General features: G+C 48.9%; 3 protein-coding genes across 3 annotated transcripts; 2 read left to right on the forward strand and 1 right to left on the reverse strand.

Moving 5' to 3' along the window:
• Positions 1–975: 975 nt before the first annotated feature.
• LOC111079804 (BRCA2-interacting transcriptional repressor EMSY) lies at positions 976–3817 on the reverse strand. The gene is made up of 6 exons (XM_022375109.2): positions 3642–3817; positions 3398–3566; positions 2283–3342; positions 2115–2211; positions 1371–2052; positions 976–1299 (listed from the first exon to the last, which is right to left on the reverse strand). Exons 1-6 carry the CDS (start codon positions 3708–3710, stop codon positions 1106–1108), a joined length of 2271 nt encoding a protein of 756 aa, XP_022230801.2. The 5' UTR covers positions 3711–3817; the 3' UTR covers positions 976–1105.
• A 1317-nt stretch (positions 3818–5134) lies between these two features.
• LOC111079808 (peregrin) lies at positions 5135–10684 on the forward strand. Its single transcript, XM_022375113.2, has 4 exons — positions 5135–6502; positions 6583–7841; positions 7908–8215; positions 8273–10684. The coding sequence occupies exons 1-4, from the start codon at positions 5374–5376 to the stop codon at positions 9945–9947; spliced, it is 4371 nt and encodes a 1456-aa protein (XP_022230805.2). The 5' UTR covers positions 5135–5373; the 3' UTR covers positions 9948–10684.
• A 4581-nt stretch (positions 10685–15265) lies between these two features.
• On the forward strand, positions 15266–17727 carry LOC111079811. Its single transcript, XM_041593170.1, has one exon. The coding sequence runs from the start codon at positions 15400–15402 to the stop codon at positions 17476–17478; it is 2079 nt and encodes a 692-aa protein (XP_041449104.1). The 5' UTR covers positions 15266–15399; the 3' UTR covers positions 17479–17727.
• The last annotated feature ends 7698 nt before the right edge of the window (positions 17728–25425 follow it).

The following is a 25425-nucleotide window of genomic DNA, read 5'->3' on the forward strand; positions in this document are numbered from 1 at the left end:
GCTTAAAATGGAAACTGCTCGGTTAGGGTATCCAAACGTCGCGACGGTGTCTTTATAAAAGATTACCTTATGGTGGATTCCTCCAGCTTGGATCCGTGGTGAGTTTCTGGAACAGGGCCGGCTTTAGATCCTATGACACCTGGGGCGTACATGTGACGAGACTCCGCCTTTTTATATTGGAAGACTTGAAAAAAATAGCCCTAGTTGGACATTTGGCGAATCCAAAACTTGGCGCCCAGGGCACCTGCCCTAAAGCCGGCCCTGGAAAGGAAACAATAACATTGGCAATTTATTGAATATGCAGCCATTAATCCGATCCCAGATTAAGACTAGTCTGAACGTTCTTAGTTAGGGAATCTAGCGATGCTTGTTGGCGGGGCTAAATTGCCCGGAACGGATCCCATTCCAATCATCAGCAATTACTATGCAAATTGCAAACGCACGAAATAAAATGGAAATCCTTTGATATTTGGTTGCGATTTTCATTTGCGGATTCGCTTCCAGCAAAAGCAATGCAATTGAAAATGAGAATGGTTGCGAGGAAAATCTTTTCTGTTGGTGGGGGGCAATCGGGAAAAACGAAAAAAACGCGCAATGAAGAGGAGAGGCAGGTCGGCTGACTTGTACAATCGAAGATTTGCCGCTGCTCAGCTCATCATGCCACAAAACCATGCCCCATGACCAGTGAAATTGTGTCTGTGTTGCTTGTTTTCTTTTTCACCTGCGCCTTTCCACACTTTTCACGAATCGACAGAAACAGAAGCAGCAACAAAAACAACAGCACCTTCTTCATTGTTAATGGAAACACCTCGGAGCATCAAAACATCAAAGCCCCTCCAAGCAAGACCCCAAGAAGACCATTAATTGAGCACGCCGGCGGCTTTAATAGTTCTTAAGCAGTTGGGTATTAGTGTCAGAGGGAATCAAGTGGCATGGAATGGAAGACCCGGTATGGAGCGGTATCTTGCTTTACTTTTCGCAAATAACTTTATTTCATTTAAACTTCAATTATATACTAGTAAATATTTCATAATTACATAAATATGCATACATTTCCCGTATAAAGAATACTAAGATAAACAAAGGATCATTTGGATATGTATAACTAGTATTTTGGGAGCTCCGAGTAGCGAGGGGGCGTGGACCAGTGCACACTGGAGTTGCGCTTCAGCTGGCTGGGATCGATGTTGGGGAAAATCTGTTTCAGGTCCGGCGTGGTGGGTGCCACCGAGAAGAAGCTGTCGATGACATCTGTGGGGCAGTGGCTCTGCATGGTAATCGCCTCGCGGCGCACATGGCCTGCAAAAAAAGGGACAGAAATATGCGGATTAAATTAAAGGAATTAGCCACAGCGAATGGCAGCCACTTACTGCGACTCCAGGTGGGTGCCGGCGGACGCTTGTGGCTGACCTTGCCCTCGTCGTCGGTGGAGTCATCCTCGTGCAGCATGTCCCAGGTGTATTTTGTCTTCGGCGGCGGTGGCAGCATCTTCTTCTTGGCCCCGGTCAGCTGTGCCAACTTCTGATGCTCCAGCTCCCGGAGCTTGGCCTTCTTGAGGGCCTCGGCCGCCTCCTGCTGGCGCATCTTACGATTCAGCTCCTCCAGCTCCAGCCGCTTGCGCTCCTCCATCTCCAGCCGCTTGCGCTCCTCCAGCTTCTTTCGTTCCCGTACCTTGGCGCGCTCCGCAGCCTGCTTGGCCAAGCGTTCGGCTCGCTCCTGCTCCTTGGCCTCTCGCTGCTGGGCGGCCTGCTGATGCTTCTGCTCGCGCAGCTTCTTGCGTTCCTCGGCCAGGTTGTGCAGACCCTTCCGGAAGTCGTCGCCACTGTTCTCGCGCGACAAGGTCTTGCTGGATGTAGAATTGGTGGACTTTAGGTTGGTCCCGGTGGCAGTCTTCAAGAGTGTCGTTGCCTTCGAGGCACTCAAGGGGGCCTTCTTGGCCGGTGCCGCGCTCAGGGGCAGTGCACTCGTGGTCTGAGTGGGCGTATAGAAGCGCCCCACAGTCGGCAGCTGCAACCTGCCAATCTTGGGCGTGTTGTTCGATCCTGGCGTGCCCTGAATAAGTAGAAAAAGAGTCATCAGTTCCCGACCAAACGAGGTGCAGTGTGCACACTTACGACATCCTTGGCTCGCGGGGCGCGCAATTTACTCTGGGCAAGGGCTGCATTTTCGAACGCCTCCACGCGCATCTTTACCGGACTCTGCAGGAGCGGACTGCGGGCAGGACAAAAGGGTAGCATTGAATCTCCAATTCCAATGGGTCTGCAAATTCTATTCATACTCACTTAAACAGCTCGTGGGGTCGCCCAGGCAGCTTTATGGTCTTCACATTCGAGAGAAATTTGGCCATTGGCACCCTGTCGTCCAGCGACTCATCCTCGGTCAGCAGACTCTCCCGCGCTGGCCCTGACTCCGGCATTTGGGACACCATCTTGCTGGGAATCACTTCGAAGGTGGCGTCGGCCGGCGCTGTGATGGGACTTTCATCGGTGGGAGCCGGACCCAGCACCATGGTGGCGTTCCACACGGTCATCGTCTCATTAACGACGGCAGCAGCAGCCATGGGGGTCTGTTGCTGCTCTTCAATCGGTGGCTCCTCGAGGGCGTCCTTGTAGATGGAGCGCTCCTGGGTGCGCGACTCGGTGCTGTTCTTGCGTGTCCGCGAGGACACTGGCGAGTTTTGATCAATCTCACTGAATCGCTCCACCTTGATGGGTCGATGGCAAGGGTCCTTCTTCTTCTTTCGCCCCTTCTTGGACATCTCGGATGCTGTTGTCGTGTTGCTGACCACAGTCTCATCCGTCCTGGTGGCATCCGTCTCCAAAATTGTGGTTGTAACATCAGCGGGGGGCGGTGGCGGCGGTAACTCGCCCGTGAGCTTCTCCCGCTTGATTTTGACGCGCAAATTCTGGGAGACAGGGATCTCTACTGGCTTCTCAATGGGGACCACTGGTGGTGTTGTTACTGCTGCTGCCTCTGGCAGTGGCTCCTCCACGGCTGTCGGCTCGGCCACTGGAGCTACATTTTGTGCCTTGATGCCGGACCTGTTGAACTGTGAGGCGCGATGATCGCTCTCCACCTTCACCCGGATCATTTCCTCGTCGCTAGGACGACGCATCTTGCGGTTGAGTGAGGGCTCCTTGAGCAGCTTTTCCGATTTCAATTTTGCAGCCCGCTGTGGACGGCCCGAGCTCATGGTGGTGTCGGATGGAGTCGGTGCCGGTGGCGGCGGCATTAGCGATGCGGTGCTGTTCAAATTATCATCCTCGGCAATGGCCAGCAGCTGTGAGTTGCTCAGCCGTGCACTCTGGCGGCCCGAAGAGTCTGCCGTGACATCGGCGGCATCTGGGAAGAGTGCAACGTGAGACTTGTTCGCCTTGTGGCCAGCTGCACAACTCACCTTCGGTCTCGTCTGTGTTCTCCGTCAGGGCGGTCAACCGCTTGGGTCGCTTCTTGGTCTGCTGTGGCGTCACCGAGGAGCCTTCGCTCTGTGCGGGCGTGCTGTCCACCGGCTTGGCATCTTTGGTCTTGACGCCGTAGAACAGTTCGTCCAGCTCCTTGAAATGAGCCTGCAAAAGAAAAACCAAAAGAGCGTCGCCATATTGATCGACGTGTTCCATGCACACTGCAGCCCGAAAAAATACCTTTCTGATCTCCTCCAGTTCCAGCTCCAGCCGCGACAGGGGCCGCATTATATCCAACATGTCTTCCATTTGGCACAAAACTGAATCTACGCAAATTCGCTAAGTTTTTCTATACTTTCTCGAGTCGCCTTTTCTTTTTCTGTCCCGTTTATTTCAAATGGCGGCAATAAAGACGCGTCAACTCAAAAACGGGCTTATCGATAAAAATACCGCCCGACTCTCAGAAATATACCGAAATATACAGTAAATATACTGACGGCCACGACAAGATGCGTTTACATTCCTCAATTTTGATATTCGGTTTAATATTACCAGCTAGTTAGCCCACTCAGCCCTAAACAAATAATTTAATCCAATTTATCAATAAATTTTGTACAGGATTGGATAGTTTTCTGAACTCCTGTTTATTGGATTGTTTACATAATAAGGTTAAAAAAAAACGGCCAAAGCATAAAACGTAAGTGTGAACTCCGGTCACATTCCTTCATTGTTGCAGGCCAAGTATCTGCATGCGTATGAACATTTGTATACCCTATTTCCTTTAATTAATGTTCAATTTGTTGTTCCAAGCTGCTTTGAAACATTAATATTGCATTTTTCCTAGATTGACATGTTTTTTTAACTATATATGAATTTTTTGTGTGTTTGTATATACATTTATCCAGGTCCCGACACCCATTATTGGTACGCTTAAGCTGCAAAATTTGGTTAATATCTTTGAAACAGAGACTGAGTAGTTTCTGCATTCACCACGAAAAGCGCTCTCTTCACCTCGAAAATGAGAGAACATTAAAAAAAACCACCACGATTTGAGAACGAAAAATGTCGGTATTTTTTGTGCGCTAAATGGAGTTTGGCGGTCATTTTGAAAGGTATATTATTGATTAAATAATATACCGTAAATATACTGACGGCCTCGACAAGATTCGTTATTATATATCGATTTTGATATTCGGTTTAATATTACCAGATAGTTAGAACTTTAACACTAAAAATATAGTTTTATATTCTATCCATTTTCCCATGGTATGTAGATTATGGTTCATAGCGTGCCAAAGTTGCAGAACAATGCTCGTTTTACAACACTAAAGTTGCAGAAAAGTTCCCGCGCAAATTTAGCAAATATAAAATAATTCGTCTAGAGTAGATAATATGACCCGGAATAATTCTTTAAAATTGTAAAGTATCGGCAGAAATATAAATTATAAAAAACTAACAAGATATTCCATTGTTTTCCAATTAATGAATTTAGTTAACATGGAACTAGTTCAACATGTTCAGTCAGCTCCCATCCCTAGCTGAAACCAGCCGAAACAGATGCACAGCTATCCCTACACAAACGGCACTCGAGTGGCGATTTTTATTGATTATAAAAAAAATATTGTCAAATATCTGCTTATACCTTTACTGTTGTCAGTGAAATGGCATTTCCATAAATATTTCCCATGTGTAGTGTTGTAATATGCCGCATCGTGTCCACGCGATACTATCGATATGGCGAATTTGGTTGGTACACCACCACCACTAGCTCATTTGTTAATATCGCGTTTTTTGCAACAAGCTAACGAAAATCCGAACAGGAAAGGGGGACAACAAAAAAACCGCGCGCATTGCGACAACAACAATAAGATGTATATATGAAAATCCGTATGCGGGAGTAGACACACTTGTCCCCATTCGAAACCAGAAGCCACACACACAACAAACTCGCAGCAGCAGCAGCAGCGCAGCCATGGGACTCGACTTCGATGCCCTGGAGTACTGCAAAGGCGTGAAGAACAAGCAATCCCAGCCACCGTATGCGTGTCCAGTGCGCGACTGTGACCGCAGCTACAAGACGATCATGGGGCTGCAGTACCATTTGGTGAAGTACGACCACGACAATCCGCAGCCGCTGACGCCCGTCCTGACGCCGAACCGAAAAAAGGCGCGTTCCCGCTCCACGCACCACTCGACGCTCAAGCCAAAGGACAACGGCAGCGGTGTGGATGCGTTCAGCGTTGCCGGGGAGGCCAAAAACGGCTGCACCGGCAGCAGCGGGAGCAGCAGTCGCCATCAGTACGCCAATCCCGAGTCCCTGGTCGCCTACAACGAGGAGGAGGCCACAGTCACCTTCAATATCGAGGGCAAGAGTGTGCGCCTGGGCATCGATGACGCCCTGCCGATGGTCGACGAAGAGGAGTTCGTCGGCCTGGTGGAGCGGGGCTGCATCCTGAATGCGGATGCCCCTCCGCTGGAGGAGAACGCGCCGTGGGCCAAGGTGCAGGTGCCGGTGGCGAAGGTGTGCGAAATCGAAGACTACAATGTGCCTGATGCCCCGCCCCGGCCGCTGGCCTACTATCGCTTCATCGAAAAGTCCCTGGAGGAGCTCGACGGTGAGATCGAGTACGATGTGGATGAGGAGGACTCCGCCTGGCTGGAGCACATGAACGAGGAGCGGCAGAAGCTCGGCCTGAATGCCGTCAGCATCGACACCATGGAGCTGCTGATGGATCGCCTCGAGAAGGAGTCGCACTTCCAGGCGGCGGCCAATGGCACGCCCACCGGCGTCGAGGTGGACGACGATGCGGTCTGCTGCATCTGCCTCGACGGCGAGTGCCAGAACACCAACGTGATACTCTTCTGCGACATGTGCAACCTGGCGGTGCATCAGGACTGCTACGGCGTGCCCTACATACCCGAGGGCCAGTGGCTCTGTCGCCGCTGCTTGCAGTCGCCCAGCAAGCCGGTCAACTGTGTCCTCTGCCCGAACGCCGGTGGCGCCTTCAAGCAGACGGACCACGGCCAGTGGGCGCATGTGGTGTGTGCTCTGTGGATACCCGAGGTGCGGTTCGCCAATACCGTCTTCCTGGAGCCAATTGGTTTGTATTTCCCCTCGTCCTGATCTCTCTCTCTATTGCGTTCTCTTCTTGACTAACTTGTTATCCCCCTTTGGTCTTAGATTCTATCGAGACCATTCCCCCTGCCCGCTGGCGGCTCACGTGCTATGTGTGCAAGGAGAAGGGTCTGGGTGCCTGCATCCAGTGCCACAGGAACAGCTGCTATGCCGCCTTCCATGTGACCTGTGCCCAGCAGGCGGGCCTCTACATGACCATGGACACGATCAAGGACGGCCACAACGACTCCTCCATGCATGTGCAGAAGTTTGCCTACTGCCACGCCCACACGCCGGCCGACGCTAAGCTGAAGATGAACGTGCCCGATTTCGAGGACACGCGCCACAAGATGCGGGAGGCGCGCAAGGCGCTGGCCAAGAAAAGATCCACGGCACCGGTGGTGCTGATACCGACGATACCGCCGGATCGTGTACAGGAGATCGCCACCATGGTCACGATGCAGAAGAAGAAGGAGTTCCTGGACCGCATCATCGCCTACTGGACGCTGAAGCGTCACTACCGGAACGGTGTGCCGCTGCTGCGTCGCCTGCAGAGCCAGGGCCACAACCACGGCGTGATCCAGCGCAACGGCATCGAGGGCTCCCCGGACACGAACGAGCTGTACAGGCAGCTGAAGTACTGGCAGTGCCTGCGCCAGGATCTGGAGCGGGCGCGACTGCTCTGCGAGCTGGTGCGCAAGCGGGAGAAGCTGAAGGTGGCCTTCGTGAAGATCTCCGAGGAGGTCGTGATGCTGCAGCTCAATCCGCTCGAGTCGGCGCTGACCAAGCTGCTGGATGCGCTCGAGACGCGCGACACCATGGAGATATTCCGCGAGCCGGTGGACACCAGCGAGGTGCCCGACTACACGGACATTGTGAAGCATCCCATGGACCTGGGCACCATGCGGACGCGGCTCAAGGACTGCCAGTACACCACACTGGAGCAGCTGGAGACCGACTTCGATCTGATGATCCAGAACTGTCTGGCGTACAACAACAAGGACACGGTGTTCTATCGCGCCGGGATCCGGTTGCGCGACCAGGCGGCCCCTCTGTTCGTGCAGCTGCGCAAGGAGCTGCAGCGGGATGGCCTTTTAGAGCGGTCGCAGCGCTCGCATGTCGATCATGTGGAGGCGGAGGTGGAGCAGGAGCTGCGACAGCTGCTGGCGGTGCCGGCCAGCGAGGATATCGTCCAGAAGCTGCTCATACTGGCCGACAAGTCGCAGGTGCTCAAGAATCCCAGCTACCGCACCAAGAAGATCAAGCAGATCCGTCTGGAGATCACGCGGATGCGCAAGTCTCTGCAAAAGGCGCGCTACGCAGCGGTAAGTGTGCCTCCAAGTCCTGACCGTTTTCTTTCCGCATCACAAACTAACGTCTCCCTCCTGCAGCGTCACTCGTCGGTGCACGCCAATCGCTCACGGAGCGACGATGATGAGGGTAGAGGCAGACAAGGCTCACCGTCCAAGAAGCGTTCGCGTAAGCGTCTGAACAGCAGCGCCATGGATATGGACCTGGAGCAGGATGACGACGTGGAAGACGATGAGGACTCTGAGGAGGATTCGATGGGCGACGGGGAGGGCGATGGCGATGGCGATGAGGAGGCTGTCAAGGAAACGCTTAGCACAACGCAAACGCCGCCCTGCAGCCCCATCAAGAGTCTAAACAACAGCAGCTCGCCCGTGGGCATCAACCGAAGGTGAGAACCATTCCATAACCATGGCATACCTAATCCTAACCTTGGCATCCCCTCTAGAACGGCCATACTGCTGACGCGTAAGTCTCAGGCGGCTCTCAAACGACCCTCAGAGCCGCTAACGACGCCCGTGAAGGAGGAACACCACAATTCCCAATCCTCCAGCAGCCAGTCCATCGGCCACAGTGCCAGTGCCAGCTCCTCCTCCAATGCCACGGCGGCCACAGCTGCCACCAGCGTGGCCTCGCTGAACAGTGTCCTGGCCACAGCCACTGCCACTCCCACTGCCTCTGCCACTGGCTCAGTCTCGAGCTTCACGTTGATTCAGAACAGCAACAGCGGAGCGGCCGGGAGTGCATCTGCGGCTCCGGGTGTGGGCGCACTGGCTGGAGCAGCTGCAGCGGCCAGCCTGACATCCACGGCCCTGTCGATCAGCAGCAAGATGAGCCTCAATCTTGGCGTGAAGTCGCCAAAGAGGCCGGGACGCTACCGACGGCTGCCTGAGCTGAGAAACAGTGCTTCCATGTCACCAAAGAAGTCTCCCAATCCTGCGGCAGCGGCGGCAGCAGCAGCAGCTGCGGCGGCAGTAGCAGCGGGAGCCAATTCCGCCTCCAGCCAGGCCACGCCGGTGCCAGACGCACGACTCTTCGAGCGCATTCCGGACAGCTTTCGCGTCTATCGGGCGAACAACCAGAGGGACGTGAGCGATAGCGACGAAGGCCCCTCCCAGTCCAGCAGCCCCTGCAGCAGCTGTTCAGACTTCAGCATGTCCGGCAGCTGCTCGGACTTTGACAGCGACGAGGCAAGCGATGGGCGCAGCGAGGAGAGGGAGTCCACGTCCACGCAGGACGGCACCACCGACGCCATGGACCTGCAGCACGCCAGCCTCAGCCTGAACAACAGCCAGGGCAACGGGAACATGGCCATCAGCAGCAGCAGCGGGGCCAGCGGCAGCTCCAGCGAAGATGAGGCAGTGATGGCTGGACAGCCACATCAGAAGAGGCGAGGCAGGCCGAGCAAGACAAGAACGTCCCGCAGTACGCCCACGCCCACACCCATACCGATGGCGGCGCGTGGGCCGGTCATGTCAGCTGCCCGGGGCCGTGGCAAGAGGCGCAGCAACCTCAGCGAGTCAACGACTAGCTCCACGGCCACGCCGCCGCCGATCATGCGAAAGGCGGGCAAACTGCGCTCGGCCACGCCCAGCATCGTCTCGCCGCTGGTGAACAACATCAAGGCGAGGCGGAACACCACGGCAACGGCCACCAACAACAACAAGAGTCGTCACGGCGAAGACGTGGAGGAGGTGGTGACCATGACCCGGCACCACAACTCGCACAAGCCAACGCTAGAGCCGCTGCAGCTGGTGTGGGCCAAGTGCCGTGGCTATCCGTGGTATCCCGCATTAATACTCGACCCGAAGACGCCGAAGGGGTTCGTCTATAATGGCGTGCCCCTGCCCGCCCCGCCCACGGATGTGCTGGCGCTGCGCAAGAACTGCCTGGATGACATCGTTTTTCTGGTGCTGTTCTTCGATGTGAAGCGCACCTGGCAGTGGCTGCCGGCCAATAAGCTGGACATTCTGGGCATCGACAAGCAGGTGGACCAGCAGAAGCTGATCGAGTCCCGGAAGCCGGCGGAACGGAAGGCCGTGAAGAAGGCGTACCAGGATGCGCTGCACTATCAGAGCCAGGTATCGGACCTCGAGGGCCAGGGGCCCGATCCGATTATGTGAAAGCTATTTGCCCAATTGCGCCTGTGCTAAGGCTAAGGCGCCGCTCGAAATTAGCCATATACTGTGCACCCCCCGCTCCCCCTTCTACTATACATATATCCCCCCACCCGCACCCCCACCCGACCCTTGATCCTTCTATATAGTGTGTGTATTTTTACGTCATTTGTTGTTATTCGAAGATGTGGATGAAGCGGAAGATGATGCAGAAGCAGAAGAAGGCCCTCCATTAGAGTATTTCGTTTCCCAATTTAGCACTGCAAGTGTCCTTGATTTATCGTTTGTAGGTGATCCCCCGATCCCGATCCCTGCCAGCCTACGATTATGTACAGTCCAAGCGATTTATTATCATCAGTTTGTAAATTATGTATTTGGATCCATAAGCTTCTATTATTATGTAACAAAAAAATTGTTAAACGAAAATGCCCCCACCCAATCCGTAATCCTTGATTTCCGCCCGCCCCCCCCTTAAACTTTCCCGAAATGAATACGAAACATGGCAACAAGATGGAATTTATAACCTCATAATGTTTCACACGAAATCAAATCAATGTTTAAGTTAAATAGTTTTAAGAACAATCTACAGGATAAGTCTAAAACAAAAACAAAACAAAAACAAATGAAAAACGCTAAGCAAAATGTGTAAAGAAAAAAAACCCTTAAAACCAAGATGAACAATTTACAAAATAGCATTATAAACTGTACGAGTATGTGTGTGAGTGTGTGCGAGTATATATAAATATATATATGTATGTATATGGAAATAGTATATGTCTTGATATCTGGATGAATATGCCCCTCCTGGGGGCCAGTTTAATTATTATTACGCCGTGTATTATACATATATCAAATCAATGACAAATACTATTATAGTTACTGTGTGTAATTCATGCTAGAAATCTGCGTATGCTTAGGTGTGGAAGTGCGTAGGCAGTTAAGTATTGATGTAGTTTGGCCCCCACCCCACACCTTTCCACAATCCACAGTTTCCACACCACACCACCACCTTTGACCTTAACAAGATTGAATGTTGTTCAAAACTTAAAGATAAATTAAATGCCGAAAAATAAATGTTTTAAACAAAAGTTTTTCTTTTAAATTCATAAATTTCCTGGTTTGGCCCCGGACGGCACAGTTTTAAGCACACTGCCTTTACAGTTTTACCAGCAGAGATGTCATGCTAAATGTCACCTAAATTTGCGTCAGCAGATGGCTGTTTTTGATGAACTGGCTTACATTTATTTTGATTACCCTTGAGGTCATTAAACCACGTTTTGAGATGCCTTTCTGTGTACAGTTTCAGCTGCGGCTTCAGCTGATTTATTAATTATCACCCGAACAGATGATTTTCGCTTTGCAGTTGCCTGTTTATTGTTTTACAGACGTAATACAGTTGAATGATTACTGGCCTGGTTTACAGTTGTAGAGTCTCTAAGGGAAACGATTTCTAGGCCGTGGTAGTTACATGACATTTACATTTACATTACATCAGTGGATAACAGTTTTAGGGGAACTGAAAGTTTTCAGCTGCTGATTTTACAGTTTTGTGACAAGTTTATGTATGTACATATGTTCAATTGGCTAGTACATATTTCTATGTACATATGTATTTAGCTATTATTACAGTTTCAGCATCACTAGTACCTTCTACATTTACGGAGCTACAGGTCTACAGTTTTATAATTCTTGCTTTCCAGAAGTGTATTTAATAAAGCGATGTATTCAAGCAATAACTAATGGCTTTCATTATATTATCAATCGATTGATCAATTATCATTCGAAAATAGTTCCCTTTTAAATGTTTAGTGAATTGTAAAGCCCTTTATTACCTTTTTCAGCCATTTCCATTAGATTTTCATCCACCTCATCGGTTGGTCAGACACCTCACAGTTGAACATTCACAAGTCACGGTCCAGACACATGATTAGGCCAATTAATTTGAACGGAACGGAATGACTGCCAAAGCAATGGAATGAACACTGTCGCAGTAACAAAGTGATTTTTGTTCATAAAAAATTAAGTTGTTTTCGGTGCGTGACATTTGTTAGGTAAAAAATAAAATCTTAAAATATTTGCAACGCATTTTTCACGTGCTTAAGGCCTGAAAAATAACAATAATCGTCTGTTTTGTGATCTTTAATGCACAACTCAAGTGCTAAGCCCGGCTTAAACCTGACAGGCTGACTGACCCAGCTACTGTTTGTGAGGGGGAGAATAACAAATCAATTTCAATTTAACTGTGGATTATAGAACGCCAAAAATCAGCCAGCTCCATTAGCTGGCCTTAGTTGTACATAAATGCAAATTAATTTACTACTGTCGACGATTGAAGTTTACGGATTGCTTTCGTTGTCGATGTCGTTGTCGATGTCGATGACGAGTGGCCAAGTGCCAGGTGTAGGTCATTGCGTTGGCGCTCTAATTGATGTATTTATCATGAACGCAATTATGATCTATTTGCGCCCCCCTCTCCGCCTTCAGACGGAACTGCGAGTGCGGGAAATGCCCAAGAGAAACGAGTTTTGTCGACGACCGCAACATCTCTTTTGCTTGGTGGCCAAGTGACGTCAAAGACGGAGCAAATTTGGATGCGAAAGTTTATATAAAGAATATTTGGGCATGAAAATAAATGGCCTTGATTGTTGATTCCAATAATACGGGCGAGGAAAAGCTTTATCTCTGGCTAAAGTTCATAGGGAGCGCCCTGCCTTGCTGCAGTTGAATCGATCAAGCCACCGAATAATCCTCCATAAGCTGCTCAAAAATGTGAACTGGATGCGTGGGGTTTTTTTTTGGTTGCTGTTAATTTTGTGGAAAAATACGAGCATATATTGCGGACGTTGGCCAACCAACCAAAAATAAGAAAAAAACGCAGAATTGCTGGCTGCCCCATTCAATCGATTGTTGTGTTATTGAGTTTGCTGTTTAATTAATTTAAATTTTGCACGCAGATGCAGTGACGTCTTGGGTTATTTCGTAGAGACGCACGTGATGCGGCCAACGTTCCTCATGAATAACCCGAAAAACTCACTGGCGAGGCGACAAGTTTTGGTATTCGTTTTTGCGGACTTTTCGCCGGAACTGCGGTTCAAGTGCGTTTCTTGGCCATAAACTTTTGGCTTCTCGCCTGCTGCTGAAAGTTTTGGCTCAAGTGCCGATCTGGTGTGGCTCAGGAAAAGTTTGCAAAAGATTTATGATGGCGTGATGAGTGGATCCAGCCACCAGACATCTTAATGAATGCGCTAATTGCCGGACTAATTATCACGGGCCGCATGCAGAATTCGTAGATTGCGTATCCGCCACCGGCTTCCATTCGCTGCGATGAATATCTGGATATCTGGGCGTTGAATCGTATGTAAAAAAAGAAGCATTTAAGACAGATAAGATAAGCGGAAACGTGGTTGGCCAGCAGTAAGCAGTAATCACTTTGCAATCCTCTAATTAGCGCGGACGTGCCTCCGTTTTCATTTCATTGATAGCAATCGAATGGCTGCTCTGCGCTACTCTCTCGCGGACAACAAAAGAATTAAAATGCCAATTGATGGTCAAACGCACGCGCACAGATCGCTGCCCCCGAAAAATATGAACATGGGGCTGATCATCATCATCATCATCGGATCTACGTCACATGCTCTCGTTGAGTCAACGGGCCAACGTGACTATGGTCAGTTCGAACAAGAAGAGATCTATGCGAGATTCGGCCTGGCAACAAGACGCTTCTCCCAGCGCTTTCTTTGCCAACTGAATGGCTACATTATGAAATGTTTCTGGCTGTGAAAGTTGAGGCACACTTAGTTTTGGGGGCATTACGTGAGACGCTGAAGGTATTCCACATGGCCATTACACACAGCAGCGTTCAAGTCCAAGTTGCAGAGTGTGAAAATTGAAGCCTGGCCAAGGTGACTTATTGGTGAAAATCTGCCAATGAAATCGAACAATTGACTCAAACAATTGGGCCGCCAGCATGTGATCAACGACTGACCAGAGAGAGAGGCAGGTTATCAGGCGTCTACAGATAAGCAAATACTCCAAAGAGATAGCTCCAAAACAGCGAGAATATGTTGCGATGAGTAAATGTTTTTTTCTTTAGACTATGGGAGTATTATAGTTAATTCATTTCCAACAATTAGAAATCTATGAGAGAATGTAACCATGACAAGGCGAAGGATTCATCAATGCATCCACCTCCTTCTATATACCTTTATACATACATATATGTATATGTATGTGTATGCATATGTATTAGCCACATATAAAAATAAATTTATTGTGAACTTCTGTCGAGCCTCTTTGCCACACAGATGTTTATTTAATTTGATTACAATAAAAAGGCGATTCGGCAACCACAAGAATGTGCGGTGCTGTCTGGCTGGCTGGCTGGCATCTTTTGTTTTGTTCGTATATACTGAATGCGAGAAATGATATAATTTGTAATACAGGACTGGCATTTGCCTCCGGCCAATGGCTTTACTCCCCTTGTGGCCATATAACGGCGCCGGCTGGAATTAACTTGAATTTATTTAAGCCGCTTCGCAGTCGGTTGAACCGGTTGAAGGAAGCAGCACCCAAAGAAGAGGCCATATCAGGGGGTATTATGTGCTGTGGGTTCTCCGTTCTCCCTGCTCTGTGCTGCGTTCCCCCACCCTCAAAAGCGTCATGCAGGCGCGACCAGACGGCGACTGTACAAAAATAAGTGAACTCCTGTTTTACCTTATTTGCCAGTCAATGGGAGGGGGAAGGAGAAGAAGTTTTTCAGAGAGAGAGCGCGATGGAGTGAGACTTTTTGACAAATTTAAATAATTATCCAGCATAAAGAGTCTGTCATTGATCAATAGATAGGCGATCGATGGATCGATCGATGGATCGCGTGACCAATGGACTGGGCTAAAAGGCCCTTCACTTGTCTGGGTTTTGGCCATAAATTTCCAGCAGCCAGGGCTAAAAATAACGCAGGGCTAACCTTGAGCGAGCGGCCCAAGCCACATAACGGAAGAAGCGAAGCGAAATGTGGTCCTGGGATGGGAACGGGAACGGAGCAGGTACCCGACGCTTACTGGCTCTGGCCAATTAAGTTTGAGATAAAAGAAGAGTCAAGAATCCCAGAGACAGGCCAGCAACAGTCCAGCGACAGTCCAGCGACAGTCCAGCGACAGTCCAGCGACAGTCCAGCGACCTGGGGCAACAGAATATTTATTGACACATCCTGTACCTGGTGTCTGGTGGCGGCACTCCCAAGGACATCCACAACCAGTCTCGGCTTGCGGTTCTTTTCCACTCTGCGTCGAGTGTCTGGCTATAAAAGCCCTACACTCGCAGCCAGAACAGCATCAGTCTTCCCCCGAATCCGGCAGAAGTAGTCAGAAGTTGTAGAGAAATTTTGGAGCAGCCCCCCCACCCCAGGAGCACCCCACCAAAAGTCCTACTAGTCGCTACTCCCCGTGAATCCCACAGCAAGATGCGTTTGTTCGTGCTCGGCCTGCTGGCCCTGGGCTCCGTCCAGGCCTTCTCAGTGGTGAGAACCATTCAGTCACAGCCACAGCCACAGCCACATCCTCAGCTGCTGGCCTATGCACCGTCCCGTGGCGAGTTTCCAGTGGTGAGCGGCCTGGCCCAAGGCTATGTCCGCTATCTGGATGGCACGGGAGCGGAGCGCCTGCTGGCCTACAACTATCCAGAGCCGCTGAACGGCATCCGTGCCAGCCCGAGTCTTTTGCGTTCTGGCCTGGCGGAGGAGCAGCAGGACACGGCTCTGTTTCGCGCCTGGTGCGAGCAGCGCTACAACGTCATGCGACTCGAGCTGGAGCGACTCCGTGCCCAGGGACTGAAGCCCTCGCCCCAAATGATGGCCCAATTCGAGCCGCTCGAGCAGATCGTCAAGTTCGCGGCCTTTGATGCCGTGCCGGGCCTCAGTCCGGAGGTACAGCGCGCCCGGGACGAGCATCTGCGCATCTGGAACGAAGCCCGACTGGAGGTGCTGCGCGCAGAACAGGCACAGCAGATCATGGGACATTACCAGCCGCAGGAGGACATCGTCCAGGTGAAGGCAACCCCGAAGGATGCGATTCCAGTCATCTACGGCCAGCAGATCAAGATTGCGCAGGCGGTGACACCGCAGACGCACTCCTACGGACAGTTTGTTGCCAGCCCGCAGAACCCGTTCCTCGTGAAGGCTGCCACCATTTCCGGATACACTGGCACCAGCAATGAGACTCCCCGACCCGTCGAGGAAACCCCAGAGGTGAAGTTGGCCCGCGAGGAGCATCTCAAGCAGTTCAATGAGGCACTGCACCGTCAACCTGCCGCTGCACCCGAGATCCCGATACTGAAGACCATTCCTGGCATTCAGCAGCCGCAACCCATCGCCAGCTATCCTCAGGCCAACATCAAGACAGTCACCTATGGGGATCAGCAGGCGCCACAGCCCGTGGAGGAGACTCCAGAGGTGAAGTTGGCCCGCGAGGAGCATCTCAAGCAGTTCAACGAGGCTCTGCTCCGCCAGCCTGCCGAAGAACCCATCCTGAAGACTACGTCCGCTATCCAGCAGCCTCTTTTCAATCAGCCCCAAGCCATCATTGAGACACCCCAACCCGTGGAGGAGACACCGGAGGTGAAGTTGGCACGGGAGGAGCATCTCAAGCAGTTCAACGAGGCCATTCTCAGACAACCCATCGATCAGCAGCAGCAGCCGTTGATTCCGACGGCGCCCTTTGCCCCCTTGCCCAATCTGAAGACCATTTACCCGAGCCAGCAGGGGCCCCAGCCCATACAGTACACTCCCGAAGTGAAGCGGGCACGCGAGCAGCACCTGATCCTTCTTGGCCAGGCCAAGGTGAAGGCGGAGGACCAGGTGGCCGACATTGATGATCTGATTCGCCTCGAGGAGCGCGAGCGGGACCAGGAGAACTTGCGGGAAAAGGAACGGCAAGAGATCGAGAAGAAGGAGGCTGCGCTGGAGCGCCTGCGGGAAGAGGAGCGTATCAGCCAGGAGACGCGCCTCCTCCAGGCCGAGCGTCTCAAGATCGAGGAAGAGGATCGCCAGCGGCTGTACGCCGAGCAGCTGGAGCTGAAAAACACCCCAAGCTACGACACAGAGACACCCACCGACATCTCCAGTCCCATCTTCCTGGATGCCGCGCAGGGTAACATCAAGCTGCTGGCCTCCCAGCCAGCTCCTGCTCCAGCCCAGCCGCAAACGCAGATCAGCAGCCAGCAGCAGTCGGTCCAGAATGGATTCTTCCTGCGCATCCATACGAATCAGCCGAATGCCATACCGACCGCCACGGCAACCACCAGCGGTCCAACGTTTGTCTACCCGGATAATACCCCGAATCCCTTCCTGGTGCGCTACACCGAACAGTTGCAGCAGCCACTGCCAGTCCTGCCACAGGGACTGAAGGAAACCCACATCCTGCCATCCGCCGCGAACGCAGTGGAGCTGGCCACACGGGAGCATCTGCGTGCCCATGAGATTGCGCTGGAGCAGCTGCGTCTGGCCAATCTGAAGAATCCCTGGAACCCCGACTGTAATCACTGAGAGGGGAACTCATTCTTCCACGCACTAACAATCATCCCAATTCGATTCACTTGCATTGCCTTAGGTTAAGCAAAAAACACTCATGATATTCGCACTCACAGTAACACCCATTTATTCACATCGACACCCATGCCCATGCCCACACTCACACCCACACCCACACCCACACCCATACTCATACTCGTACACCTGCATAGCTTAAGTGCCAATTCGAAATGCATTCAGTTGATAAACAACGCAAAAAAGAAACGTGAACCGTAAATCAAATCATCCTGAGGAGATGGTAGTGGGGGAGGGTCACAAAGGAAATGGAATGACTGATTTTTACAGTTACGCGTCTTACCCACCCGTAGAACGTTCTCATTTCAATTTGGAGTCGCCAGATTGTCGGACGATCGATTAGCCATGCGCATAAATGCGTTCAAATTACGCCGTAAACTGGCACAGATGAAGATGTTATCTGCTCGATCGCTGCTCCGCACTTGACGCATATATAAAGGAAATTCGAACGGTACAATGATGCATATGATGATGCTGGGTGCTGCTGGGACCGTAGGATACCCTCTGGTATTCCGCTGGCAACACAGACCGCAGGCTGGAAGATCAAAGAGAACTTTATCTGATTTTAGGTTATAATAAACAACACAGGAATTATTATGAAATTGGAACTAGGTCAGAGATTGGCATTATTCAACGCGAATGTTTCAAATTATAATGCGACACACCTTGGAAAATGGGGGCTGTTATTTTATTATTCACATTTATTCGATTTACATGGTAGGCGGCAAAGGGTGTCGTTCAATTTTAATATAAACTTGAACTACTTGGCTTGGCTTGGCTTGCAGCGATAAATCTACATACCAAATTTGGTATAGCTAGCCGTTAAAGACTACAAAGATCTAGTTGTTTATACCGGACATACCGGACAGATGGACAGCTGGACAGATGGACAGACGGATGTATATTGGAGTCTAGACTGATACAGCGTATGTCCCTGATATGGATTATGGGTCTTGTTACATATACCCATTCGGCCGCAATATAGCCTTGTGTTCAGCAAGTAGCGGGTATTAAAATGTTGAACAAATTTATACAGAACGGAATCCACTTTGCATCGGATCGCCAGTTTCTGTTCTGTTCGTTTTGATTCTGCACTGACCTAGCACAAAACGAATCGAACCGTTAATCGCCGGTGGAATTGATGAAATTACCGTTGGCTGTCTGGCTTCCCCTGCTACCTGCTGCCTGTTGCCTGCTACCTGTTGCCTGCCGCCTGCTATTGTGTGCCCTGCGATGATAAGATTTCACCCCCCTAGCGATTACGTGGCGTATGAGTAATACAAGAAAAGCGCAGGGAAAGTGACTAATGAAAGGTGTTCTATTGTATGTAACAAGCTGCCACCATATATGGTCAAGATGAATATGAAGATACGAAAAATGGTACGGATGCAGAGAGCGCAACATGTGACAGTATTGCAGATAACGTGGAGGCTACGGCGGAACTTGTCAGGAAATATGTGGAGATGGTTCTGCTTCTGCTTCTTCCAAGTCCAAAGTTCATCGAATATGAATCACGCCGGGGTCTGGAAATGATAGCTGAAGTCTCATGATGAACGGCTGTTAGAGTACAAAGTCTAAAGTTAGTTTGGAGGCAGCTCATTTTGGGTTTGGGGGGTTGATTTCTCCCCACAAAACCTTATCTGTTCGTAATCGAATCAAACCGACTGATTGAAGCGATACCGTGATTTGATCTGATATGGCTGATGTAACTTTTGGCCACTGCCAGACATCGCCAGACAATGGGGTTATGCGAGGGCCTTTTGATAAACTCCCAATTTGGCCTTGTTCAATGGGATTTGGGCCATTCCATGCCGGCCATTTCAAGTGCGCAGTTTCTTTTGGGTGCGAATTGTATCTACATACGAGTTTATATATTTATAGAAACCGGCGAAATCGCACCGCAAATGTTCGATCTTGTGTTTACATTTTGAGCACAGCCAGCCAGCCAGCCAGCCAGCCAGCCCATAATGGAACAATGTACGGGGAAGTGATTGGCAAAAATTACCTTTCGAATCGAATTCGCAGAAAAAGGAAATATTTCAAGCATTTCTGTTCCACAAAATGTGAACTGAGCTGTGGGAAAAGAATCTCTAGAGCAAAACAATATATCTGAGGGGATTTTGCCAGTTAATATATAGATGTTCCCACTCATAATCTGTAATTCTTTGAACACATTAAATTATATATGGCAAGAATTAAGAATAAGAGGGGAATTTTTGGTTTTAAGGTGTACATTTTCCTGGCATCGTAATTTTTTTCCTTGGGCTTAGATATGTAAATCTTTCTCTATGCTGGGTGTATAAGATTCATATTTATATTATATTATCTTTTAAGTCTGTATTCTTCTGCACACTTTCCTGTTTCCAGTGCATTTTTCCCTGGAGGCAAAGTCATAAATCTTTCGGGCGCCAGCTGTCGTATTTGATTTAGCCAGAAATCGCAACCCGTAATCACAATTAACGCGACGGACTATAAATATTCACCTCCCAGTTTTTGGCCATTTTGCTATCTTGGCCGTAAAAGGCAATGCCACTCGGGGAGTTCCCCCCATCAGAGCTCTAGAGTGCCAAGCAAACAACGGCATTTTTCTGTGCCAATCCCAATTCCAGTCGCAGTGGCAGTCACAGGCACAGACTGTGGTTTTGTCACTTGGTATATTGTTTTTCTCCGGAACTACAACTGATAAGAGTCTCCACAGCACAAAAAGAAAGCCCAGCGGATACAACAACATTACAAACAATCAAGTATTTATAGTACTTTGATATTTATGCAGAATATTTGTTTTCGTTGTTTTTTTAGTATGTTATCGCTGATATTTTTAGCAACAGACAAGCTATTTTTAACATTTCACGGGCTATTTTTGTTGGGTATTTGTATTTGTTGTTTGATTTTAATGCGACGCAGACGGTAATGAGAAAGACAATGTGACAAGTGGTGGCCATCCGTCACAGCAACGAACGGGTTGCTAAACCCCTAAAAGAAACCCCCAACCCCCCCTAACAAGTAGCAGAGCCCAATGCAAACATTGTGTTTGGTTTGGCAAGTGATTAGTGATAAGACTACTGCCCTCTTATCTACGGGAAAGTGGGTCTCCATGGCAGTAAGAATTGTTCTCCTTGAATGTTGTTTCTTTTTCTTTTTGCATGGCTCACCCTGAGACATGCAATAATCTCTATTGAGTTCGTCTGATTCTGATTCTGATTAGATTGAGTTTATAGTACGAGTATTTCGCCATTTTTGATGATCAATTTGTTTGTGCATTAATTTTTTAGTTCAGTGGGGCAGTGAATGTAATTTCTTTCCCGGAAACAATAGCTCTGATTGGGGAGGGGGTTAACAATATGACTGACTTTTGCGAGTGGAAGTACTCCATATGGCCAAGTGTTTTGTTGTTTCCTTTTTCCATAATTCAGCATTGATAAACAATTTTCCCTGTTGCCAGGCCGCATAATTTTTGGCCCCACAATTGTCGCATTATTATGAAAGCTGAAACGTGATATGATAGTCACGCGTTTATGATTATCACGTTTTGCGATAATTTCCTACATTTGTTCTCCAAAACGAATCGAGCATATGAAAGCGTTTCAGGGCCTGGGTTCTGGTTTGTTGCTGCTGGCAAACAGCAGTCCCAAAAGTTCCCAGAAATACATACAGCTAAAAATTAGGCAAAGCTAAATATATTTTTATTCCCAGTTTTTTAATACCGGAAACTCTTGTAGATATACAATCATGACGTAGTACATAATTCTTTTTTCGCCTAAAGAAAAGATTTTTAAAACAATATTCCCAGTGGATAGTCTGGCTGCTGGCACCCAGTGGCATCGCCTCTGAAAAAGTGGGAGTACTTCATAGCCAAAACAAATTAAAATCCTCCCCCAGAACACATGTGAAATATATACATATGTAGTATCTTAGGTGCTAGTGTATTGACGTCATAAAGACATTTGCTTTCGTCACGGATGCGGGTGGGCAAAGAAGAAATTATGTACCAGACATCTGTACAATATACGCGCATAATTCTTGCAGTTGCGTTGCCCAAGGAAGGGGGGATTTTGGATGGGCTTGACGCTTCTGGTACTTCCTTCATTGTTCTTGGGTTAAGTAAGCGATTTGCTCGTAATAATGTTTGAAATGTGAATTTCCCTTTTGAATGTTTTTTGTTTGTCGCATTGGCGATCTTGCGATAACTTCATTATATCCACTTCGGATCGTAAAAAATCATTTTTTACGCTGCCATAAAACTCGTATTTATACACCCAATGTGGGTGGTGCTGGTGGTTGTTTCAACAAAGGATAAGTCCGAGATTTGGCCGACAAGATACGCGTAGCGGTACTCTCCAGGCCCTGGACTCTGACTTTGACTTACGTGAGAAAGTTTTATGACATTGACGCAGTTGTCGCTGCCTCTGCTGGTGGGCTCGGTGCTTCTGCTTCGTTTTGCAGCATCAGCAGCAGCTGTTTTGGTGGGTGGCACTGGCTGCTGGGGGCTGGGTGGTGCGCCTGCTCTCTACCTCGCGCTGGCTCACTCTCGCTTGTGTAACGGTACACGGGGGCCGACACGCTGTGTTTTGGATTACCTGAGCTGTCTTTCGATTTGCGTAAGCAGCCAAGACGATGGTGCAGGACATGTGCCCTGAAAATCGTTAAATATGCAATATAACTGTGTTCATATCGACGGCATATCAGCGTTCGTGCAAACGTGCTCGAACATGTCGCTGGCCGGAGGCGTGAAGCACCTTGTAAACTTGCCCGTGACCACCCAGCACCGCAGCCCAATCAGTCAGTCATTCAGACAGTCGGTGGCGGAGGTGGAGGTGGAGGTGGAGCAAGAGACGGTGGAGATCTCCCCGCCACTTGGCAGTAATCTTATCGGCGGGTTGACTTTGCTCGGCACGCTTTGCAGCATACAAGGGAGAGCGTGCACGAAGAGATTGGGTGAGTGGGAGAGGCAATCATAGTAAAGATCATTATTTTTGGAAGGGTGAGGCATTCCAGCTCTGAGCTCACTTATTTTCAGGTAAAATGAAGAACTTGAACGGAATACATTTATTCCATAATTAATTCCACTTAGATCTTTGAATTTTTGAGGACAGAAAAGTTTTTACAGAGTCCAGCTCTTATCTAGCGACTACAGCCAGCGTACTACCACCACCTTGCATGCAATATACCTTTGTCGTCTGTGTTCTTGTGAAATTCAGCGCCCTTCCGTTAATTGTCGCCTCTCGCAGCACACGCTCACACACTTGCACTCTCTCTCTCGTTCTCATTGTGATGTTTTGAGAGCGTAAGAGCTGCGAAAAAAGATTAATTAAATAGAGTACCTTTCTATTCCTCTCTCCCGCTCTCTTTCAATTATTAATGCGGCGCTAATTTCCCTTGGCTTGGCTGTTTGTTTGTGCAAATATTTAACCTACTACTGGTGGAGCGGAACAGGGCGCGTGGGGGTGTCTATATCAAAAGGCGTAACAAGTGCAATTGCGTTTTACCTTTTGCGCTAATATTTGACTGTTATATGGGCCGCACAATGGAATGAACTATAAATGTTTGACTTTCCGATTAGTTTTCTCCACAAAAGTGTGCGATTTGCTCTTATTCGATTTACGCATCATGTGAAATACCAAACTGAACCGGTTTGAACTGTCTGGCGGCAGTCGGAAACGGGTCACAGGGATATCCCTGAGGCGTACTTTTAAAGGATGTTTGTGGAACGCCTGTTTTTATTATGTTTACTTTATAATCTCTTTGTTTAATGCCATTAACGAATTGTTTTATTTGCTTTGCTTTCTCTGGAAAAAAAAAATCTCATTTGCCCAGCACGTGCCACAGCGGGCGAAAGTAAATATTTAAATTTCAATAAATTTTAATTGCTCTAGAAATGATTAGAATGGCGATGAAACGAGGCTACAAACTTCTTATCACTTTTCATTGTGCGAACTCATGCTTAATACTCGGTACTACTACTAGTAATATAATTTCCACACAGATTTCGCCCGTCAAAGCAAATACCTATTGTATAATGTTCCAAGTACCAGTTACAAGTTTTTATTTGTTTCGTCATAACGTTTGCTGGTTGGTATATCCCAAACCCTCAGTGGGGTATACGAGTATTTTTAAAAATTTCCCCAAGTAAAAACCCGTTTCCAAGCGTCAAAAATTCATTCATAACACAGTGTGCGCAAGACGCTTTGTTTTGTTTTCTAAGCTGCGGAATAATATGGGGGGAGTGGTACATACATAGGTGGAAGTATCTAATCAATCAATTTGAAGGAACAACAATGGAAAAGTTCATACCTTTTGGGAGGTATAGTGAACTGCTGTGGTAGTAAACAAATATCGAACCATTTGATTAGTCCAAATTATGGAAATTCTGATCCATTATCAGTGGGAACTGCGTCTGTTTCGCTTTCACTGGTGTGGTTCCCTATCTGGGTGGGAGCCAAGGCTGGGAAATTCAGCGTCAAGCCCCAAGCACGCTTCGTGCCACCACAGCCCCATGCGCAGTAGTCATACGAGTATTCTGCGTAAGTCCCGGCACTGATAAGTTCTACGCCGCATAATCCCGTGCTCTGCTCTATAGCGAATCCAAAGCATTGATAAGCAGCTCTGATCTCGTTTTGCTTTCCATGTAAATCCATAAAGCGATTTGCGGGAAAAACCGCATAGCAAAGAACTATTTGTTTTTCGCCCGAATCGCAGATAGAGCCTAACAGAAAAACAATAAATAATAATAATAATATTTTGTATTTTCATATTCGTGTTTAATGCAAATAGACGTAAGTAAGTAAGTCAAATACTCGAATTTAAATATACATTTTTGGCTGCGACTGAGGCCTGACAACTGGTGGACACGTCACAGCCCTGAGCTCTGCAGGTGCTACCACATGAGTGGTGCCGGTATCAACGTAGGGTGGTGCGCCATGTGGGGGACAGACCAGACCCCACAGACAACACAGCACGCGCTCATGACAATCACATGTACAGGTCGAACAGCTGAGAGAACTGCGGCATTGTCACACGAATTCAAAACTAGTTTGTTCGACCAACAAGTCAACTGGCTGTAAATCGAGTTCGCCTGAGTGGGGAGAGAGGGGTATTCTCTGGGGTATCTATGGGTATTTTGAGCCAGTATTTGAAGTACGTTTTGCATTGAGAATTATGCTAATTTCTTGCCGAGAGGGGCTGGCACCGCTAAACCGTTTTGATGTGAATCATTTACCTTCGACGACATCGCCGCTGGAGGGGAATCTTTGAAATTTGCACTCTGCGATGGGGCAGCTCCAAGTCCCGTCTGCCTTCAGAAAAATCTCGCCCAGTCACGCTCCAAGCTCGGTTCCGTATATATCGGCAAACACAGACAAAACTCGGCTGGCGAACAGAGTGCAAAGCTTGCCGATCCAATTTGCATAACAGCAGCCCCCATCCGATCCGATCCGATCACACTGGCCCCCATTTTACTGGTGAACTGAACTTCCCCGTTTCCAGAGAGTGTTTGTCCCCGAGTTTATGTGGGGGAAAGCATCGGAACAGCCAACTCCAATTGTTCAGTCAATGGCCGCATGGCCCATTACTCAGCCCGGCATGACTTGGCCGGAATCAGTACATGGCAATGGAGTGGATCGGTTCGCAGCTTGTTCTTTGGAATTCACGCTTTGGAAGTCACCAAATCCGACTCGGGGGTAAAGTACAGGCCGATGATTAAGTGCGGCTTGGCTTTTATTCGTATTGTAAACAGATCTCAGGCTAATATTAGTTGACCTAAAGGTAAATTCAAATAATAGCCAAGTAAATTCCCCCTTTTACGCCCCAATGTAGTTAACTAATAGTTCGGGTGATAATTGGTGTTGGGGTTGCCCCAGAATCCACATTTATTCAAAGTATTTTCGGCAT

Source organism: Drosophila obscura, unplaced genomic scaffold (assembly GCF_018151105.1).
Source record: "Drosophila obscura isolate BZ-5 IFL unplaced genomic scaffold, ASM1815110v1 contig_186, whole genome shotgun sequence".
Taxonomy (NCBI): Eukaryota; Metazoa; Arthropoda; class Insecta; order Diptera; family Drosophilidae; genus Drosophila; species Drosophila obscura.